This window comes from Hetaerina americana, unplaced genomic scaffold, assembly GCF_022747635.1.
Source record: "Hetaerina americana unplaced genomic scaffold, ioHetAmer1.1.p SCAF_5, whole genome shotgun sequence".
NCBI classification, from domain to species: Eukaryota; Metazoa; Arthropoda; class Insecta; order Odonata; family Calopterygidae; genus Hetaerina; species Hetaerina americana.
The window spans coordinates 65,411,562-65,419,423 of record NW_027287095.1 but is presented as its reverse complement, the minus strand read 5'-3'; the positions used below and the strand labels follow the sequence as shown (position 1 = coordinate 65,419,423).

At 36.2% G+C, this 7,862-nt stretch overlaps 1 protein-coding gene across 1 annotated transcript; it reads left to right on the top strand.

Annotated features, from left to right (window-relative positions):
- Positions 1–7,204, top strand: LOC139693958 (dynein light chain roadblock-type 2-like). Its single transcript, XM_071592322.1, has 4 exons — positions 1–147; positions 341–419; positions 515–682; positions 6,989–7,204. Exons 1-4 carry the CDS (start codon positions 145–147, stop codon positions 7,030–7,032), a joined length of 294 nt encoding a protein of 97 aa, XP_071448423.1. The 5' UTR covers positions 1–144; the 3' UTR covers positions 7,033–7,204.
- Positions 7,205–7,862: the final 658 nt, after the last annotated feature.

Genomic DNA, 7,862 nt, shown 5'->3' with positions numbered 1-7,862 from the left:
AAAGCCGAAAATATCAGCGCAATGAAGGGTGGTTGCTAGGTGACGGTCGTAAAAGTTGTATTGTTTTGTAATACATAGCACATAATTCAGGTGTTAACAGTGGTGGAATTTCATTTTATATTTTTCTTGCACTTCACAATAAAAATGGTAATTAATCTGTACATTTCTTGGCTCAGTCGTTGCTTAAGTTCCTGTGTTTGTGTTCCTTGGTATTTTATTCGACCGATAAACTAGATTTACTGTTTAATGCAAGTCTTAAGGAAAAATATGTGAATATATTTTTGGTTACTGTTCATTAAAGATGGTACTGAACCCCTTAATAATTCTTTTTTTTTACTAGGCATCTGAGGTCGAAGAAACGATGAAGAGAATACAATCTCACAAAGGTGTCGTGGGCACCATAGTAGTCAATGCTGAAGGTATTTATTCTGCGGCAAAAGTTAAAGATTTTCACACACTAAGTTGCGCCTGTTTGGTTGGTGGGAGACCTAATAACCACTCTGTTGAATTTCAGGAATTCCTATAAAGACAACCCTTGATAATACCACTACTGTGCAATATGCCAACCTTATAAGTCAGTTGTCAGACAAAGCAAGAAGTGTTGTACGAGATTTAGATCCAACTAATGATTTGACATTCCTACGCATAAGGTCTAAGAAGCACGAAATAATGGTTGCTCCGGGTAAGTGTAATTTCAGATTAATAATTCTTTAAATTATTTCCTGCTTAATTAATATAGCCCTATATTTTCCCCGACATATATGGTCTAGGGGAGCACTCATCCGAACCGCCCATAAAATTCGGTTTTCCGTACGTAATTAGTCTTCTCGCCTTTTCGTAAATGCTTGTGGGTTGGAAAGTAATAAGAATGCATTTGTTAATTGACAAGAAGCTGTGAGTGTGTAGTATGAGTGCGAAGAAGAAGTCACGATAAGAAGTAATCATAGTTGATGAAATGGATTATTGAATGAAAAAAAGTCTTGTTCTATCATCAAAATTAAAGGAATCAAAACGGTATTTTATTTCCCTAGACATTTTTTGTTTATGATAGGTGTTATTTTCCCGAAGTATGCGTGAAGTTTATGCCAACACTAATCACGAAGTAATAGGGATGTTAATGTTGGGAGTAGGCTTTGAGTAGGGTTTAAGAAACCTAAATGAGTTAAAGAAACTCCAGTTACTGCGATCATTTTGGAAATAGTTCACGTTTACTACCAGTGAAAGATTTTCAGCACAATGTGAGTTTTGGTCTTCATTGCATCTTTTCTTCGGATGCCTTGCATATGCCTTTACAGCCAATTGGTATATTTTACACTCCCAGACTGTGTGTGTATTGTGTCAACCTCCCACAATGCTCCAGTGTCCATGGTACACAAGGCCATGATTTACACGATTTTCAATCAAATTATCACCAACTGAAGGTAAGTATGCATGTTAGCAGTGATCATTGGGAGGATAAGCGAGACTGTATGGAGATAAGCATTCATAAAATGGGTCTACGGTAAAATGAATTTAAAAAGTAAAGGAGAGGCATGTCTTCACATTACAGGCATTCACCTCAAGCTTACCAGTACTAAAAAATGGAATTCATCCCCAGGTCAGTTTTTACTTAGAAAATAACTAAATAACAAATAGGAATTTGTTGATCCGGCATGTATGCTATCTGAAATCAGAATATGTTAATTTATTGCCCTAAACGTTGTCTTTTATATTCCTTATGCTAAAGCCAAATGAAGATGATTTGAAATGCTTATCAATCTAACAGCATTCTTGTGTAAAAATGCTTGATGATATGTGGGTAATTCATTGAAATTTCAACAGGTGTTTATTGGCAATGTACAGGCATACTTTTATGATGAACACTAGAACTCAATTTTTTGAAGTGCTTTTTCAGTTTTCATAACTTGGTGGCTGAACTCCCTCTGTAGGGTTTTCAACTCTAGCATTGACTGATATGGAAGTGCTTTAAACTTATGCAGGAGAACCCAAATATTGTGTGAGATATAGTTAAAATAATGTTAATCAACCTGGTTGTTGTTCGGATTGGTAAAGATAGTTTGCATAATACTGAGTCCAATGCCATGTGAAATCAACATAAGGTTAGGGGTAGTTATGAGGGTAAGCCAATAAATAAGTCACAAACATCAAATTACCTTATACCATGTTGAAATTATGCTCGAATACTTTGCCAGCATTTGTATGTTTGTCATGAAGCCTATGTTACTTCTTGCTGTCTGTCAGTGGCAGCCAGTGAAGATGGTGGGTGAGTTGCATGACTTCATTTCATGCAAGAAAAGTAGGGTTCACCAGTGTAAATGAGATGAACAGCTGTTAGGAGCATTTCATTGGGAATGCTTGGAACATCCACTGCACTGTCCCAATCTAGCCTCCAGTGATTTTCATGTTCAAGCCCCTAGCAAAATCATTCAGGTGGTCATAGTTCAATAGGTTACTGATTGGCTGAAACAGCAAACAAAATACTTCTTTGCTGCAGGCCATCGTGGACTTGTAATGGGATAGGATAGGTGTCTGAATGTTCAGGGTGAAAATGCAGAAAAGTGAACAAAATTCAGGAAGTTACTTTGATTATTATTGCCTCTGCCTCAATCGAATTTTGTGTGTTATTTATGTACTTACCCTCATACTTTCCATGTAATGGTCGTGGTAGGCTTCCAAGGAAGATCTGGCACCTGAAAAAAGAAGGGTAAAGCTGAAGGTGCTCAAGAGTTGATCCCAGGCCCTCTAGTCAGTGCTCTTGTCATTTGGCTAACACACCTCTGAAATACTGTAATCATAGTAACTAATGAGAGTTGAGGTCAACATTGAAACAGCAAGTAATATTAACTAGTAATAGTAACTGGGTGCTGATTAATGGAGCTTTTATCCCAAGACTTATGATGATAACTATGATGAAATTGGGCTTGGTCAATTATGGTACTCAATCCAACATCTCCATGTTGTACCTGGCTGGGGGAGGAAAGAGGCTTCTGCAACCCTCATCTAACTAAATTCTTGCCAAATGAAGTGACAGTAGCAGCAGAGAAGTGGACAGAATTAGTAAGAATAGGTACTCTGGACAATGTTGAGAACAGGAAAATTAGTAAATATAAAACCATGTGGATGGTGATGATTGAGAAAGGGCTGTGCGAGCTGCTAAAGCTGCAAACTATAGGAAAGGTTGAAGAAATTGGAAGCCATTGTGAACCAAATGATTAGAACGAGAGAGGAAATTGGAAGAATGAAAACACAGAGTTAGATAGATAAAAGTATAAGGAGTTGAATAGTATGCTGAGGTGAGAAACAACTAGTGTGAAATAAGTCTGGTTGAAGACTTAATGTGAGGATATGGAAAGGGAAGGGTGAGATTGCTGAACTGCGAGTGAGAAGGGAAAATATGTGCAAGTAATCCAAGACAAATCAGGGAAAATATTAATGAGCCAATAAAGTTGGTGAGATTGCTGAACTGCGAGTGAGAAGGGAAAATATGTGCAAGTAATCCAAGACAAATCAGGGAAAATATTAATGAGCCAATAAAGTTTCAAGAGGGATGGAAAGAAAATATTGAGGAACTTAACTATATGTTGAAGACATTCAGCCAGCAATTTTTAACAGAAATAGAATATGATGTACTTGGGAATAGCTTAAGTGCAGACCTATTTGATTGCAAGATACAAAGGGTATTAAGAGAATTGAAATGAAATTAGGCAGGAAGAGTTTCAGACTGTTAATGTCTGAGAGTTAGAGTTGGGATGGGCAATGCTAGGAAGAGGGATAAGATGGGGGTGTCCATCATCACTGGTGCTTTTTAACATATATGTGGAGGATATGTTTAAAGAGGCATAGGAAGAATTGGAGATGGAAGATGGATGGAAGAATTGGAATGTTAGGCATGTAGAATTGAAAAAAATCAGGCTTGCAGATGATAAATGTTGAGCTTGCCAGTCTGTCAAGGGGTGCAACCATTGCCGAGTATATGGGAAAATAGGTTCAATAGTTATTGGGGGTGAAAGTATGAGTAGGTATCATAACCTTTAATTATTATAAAAAAGTAAAGTAAATAGAACCTAATTTTTATTTGTCATTCTTAAGACTTTTATACATAGTTACCATCCAGAGTTATACATTTCTCCTGTTTCTTAACCTTTTGAAGGTCGCCAATGTAGAAGTCAGCAGATTGTCAAAAAACCTTTGTTTGACCCCTTGAATGATATTTGTCTTGCCAAATCTCGGACTCTGTGATGGTTTTTTGAGTATTGGGAATAAGCCACTTAGGGCAAGATTGAAAGAATGGGCTTGATGTTGCTAAATTTCAAAGCCTCATCACTATGATTCCTCAACCACACCTTGAGATGAGTGAGAAAATACAGTCACCAAGAAGATGGATGCCCTTAGTGATCATGTCACATTGTTTATTTTTCAGGGCATCGTGCAATTATTTCAGTAGTGTGCAGTACTAGGCACAAGTGATGGTCTGACCATTCTCCAAGTATACTAGTATACTATTTAGACGACTCCACTACAGTTCCAAAAAATGGACTGACCTTCTGTACAGACTTCTGCACCTTAACCTTCTTTGGGGGAGGTGAGTCGACGTGCTTCCACTCCTTGCTCATCTCTTTGGCCTCTGGATAATATTGATAGACCAAACATTCATTCATTGCTACCAGGCAAATAAAAAAACCCTTTTCGTCTTGTTTCAAAAGATTCAAAATCCCCCTTGACAGGTCACATTGTGTTTTCTCATGAAAAGGAGTAAGTGGTCGTGGAACCCTGTGTACTGACATCTTTGACGTGTACAGTTCCATGTGAGTGATTTTCCACACACTGCCGTGCTAAGAGCAGTCTCATTCATGATCATTTGGATGGTGGCTCTTTGGTCTAATAGGATAAAATTCCTACATTTATTTCACTCCTCCATAAAGGTCCTCCATTTATTTCACTGTGGCAGCATCCTTGAGTGATAGTCTTCTACTTCTTGGATTGTCTGTGAGGGACATGTGGCCAGCTTGAAAATTCCTTTTCTACCTCATATCCGTGCCATATGATGGGCTTTAATATCCATAAACATCCATTTTTTTCATCATGAATTTGCCTGGCACTGTAACCTTTCAAATAAAGGGACTTAATCACACTATGAGCCTCTATCTTCTCCATACTGCGAGTTACTTCAATTCAGGAAACTTATGAAAGTTTCTTGAAACTAAACAAATATATTAATAGCTGCAATTTATAACAATGTACAAAAGGGTCAATATCCAGAATAAATTTTATTGTGGTATATCAGTTATCTTAGTAATAATTACTTAAAAATGATACCCCCTTGTAAATGTAAACAAAATGGAGGTTATGCAGATACCAAGAAAAGAAAAGCTAAGTTAATTATTAAAATAGGAATTCATACACTAGAGTAGGTGGAACAGTTTGCCTATCTTGAAAGTTTTTTGGACCAAAATGGTATAAGTAGTAGGGACATTAGATTAGGTAAAGAAGCATTCACTAGGAATTTACGTGTACATATTAAGATATTCATAAATGGCTCATCAAAACTTAGATTTATAGCATGGTTTTGCATTGTTTCGGATTATTTGTATGTTATGGAAGGAAAATGATAGGCATGGATTGTAGTCTCCTTAAATGTTGGTGGGGATAAGGATATCAAAGGTAAATGAACAGAAAGTAAAACTAATGAGGAAGTGATGGTGATGGAGGAGAGAGGATTATTGGGAGCAATCCAAAGTAGGTAGGAAAGATGGATAAAGAAAATTGTGATTGGCAGTAGGATATTGAAAATTGTTATAGAGGGGAGGACATTAGTCAAATGAGGAAGTGGTAGAAATAGGATAGGCATTTTGTATTGAATGAAGGGAGGGAGGAAGTATGCTGAATTGAAGATGAGCCTATTTTGATGTAGGATTGTTTTGTTAGGAGAGGCAAGTAAATATATCGCTGTACTGTTGTAAATACTTTGTCCTTCCAAAACCTATCCTCACTGGTTGAATACCAATAATGCATGGGTAAGTCAATATATAACCGGCAAAATTGGATAGAGGAGAGGCTATGATAATCGAAGTAACTTCCTAAAATTTATTTCAATTTTCTATTTATTCACATCCCATCTCTTTGCAATACCTTGATAGTGTGCAGCAAAGAAGTCATTTGTTTACTGTAGGAGCTAATGAGTAACCTCTTGGATCATGGCCACCCAAATGATTTTTAGGGGTCCAAGCAGATGAAAATCACTGGTGGCTAGGTCAGGACTGTTTGTTGGACGTTCCAAGCATTTTCCAATGAAATGTTTATAACAGCTGTTCTTCTCGTGTACACTATGCCAACACTCCTGCCATTTAGCACTGGTCGGCTAACTAAGAGGTGTCGCACAGCTTCTATGACAAAGATACATATGCTGCTATCTGCTGGTAAAATATACAAATTTAATTTAAATATGGTATAAGTTATCTGACGTTTGTGACTTATATATTTACTTACCCTCTTAATAATAATAAATATTAGACAAACGGCCATATTTAGCATGCTTAATGTAGTTCACTATAAAGTACTTCAATATGATGCATGCATTCATTTTAGTAAAGTTTTTCAAACAACTTAACAAATTGTCTTTCCTGCCCTGATAATTGCTTGGTGTGGATGTTTTACCATGCCAAGACCGTGACAAAATTTTAGGAATATTTAGCACAATTATGAACCAGCCATTTTGTGTGGGAAATTTGTTCTTGACTTATGATAAAGAAATTTCTAGATTCTCTACAGGTGTTTTTTCATCATTTCTTTCTGTATTAGTAGAATTATTAGAATGCATACCCATTTTTTGCGGCTTGTGACATAAACAATGTATTAGGGAAAGAGTTTAGTTCGGAACTATGTTCAAATCATGTTTACTTAACAAAATGTTGCAAAACTGTACCTGTGCTTCATTATTATGTGAATTTGATGTAAGAATGGAAATGAAAATGTTTTTATTTTCTTATAGATAAGGAGTTCATCCTAATAGTGATCCAGAATCCAACGGAATGAAGACAAAGAAATCTATCCGAATTCCTGCTTTGTATCAATATAACTGAAAAGCTGTTACTACATTGTAATATTAAGTTGTATAAATTGTTATTTATTATTTTGAATGCATTTGCTTCAGAAATTATACTAACTTTTCTATGGATAATAAATGAAATGTTTAATTCTTTTTAAATTGTATTAACTTGTTATGCATCCTCAGATATTTATTTACTAGAATGGATCTAATCATATTAATTCTTTCTCTTTCTCTTCTAATACCGTCCAATTTCTCTGCTGAACCAATTCAGCAAAATATTTGAGAAGGCTTTCTACGTTAGGTTAATTTCTTACCTAGAAGTTTCCAATCTCCTTTCACCGTCTCAGCATGGTTTTAGGGAGCATAAATCTACATCTTCTGCCAACTATCAGTTAATAACCCAGACTTTAAATGCTCTAGATAAAAAAATGGAAGTAGCTGCAATGTTTTTCGATTTCTCGAAAGCTTTCGATTGTGTTGACCACCAATTACTTCTCAAGAAACTCCAAAGGATGGGTATTCGTGGCATACCTAATGCTTGGATTAAATCCTACCTATTTAATAGAATACAATATGTGGTCGTTTCTAAAAATGGTACATCTTTTGTTTCCCCAAGTAAGGTCCTTAATCGAGGTGTTCCTCAAGGCTCTGTTCTTGGGCCTGTCTTGTTTATTTCTTATATAAATGACCTTGTTGATAGTTTTCAACATATAAATGGTGCTACCCCCTTGTTATATGCTGATGACACCAACATTATTCTTGTATCGCCTACTTTTGATGAATTGATAGTTAAGTGAAAACAGGTTAGCCACAC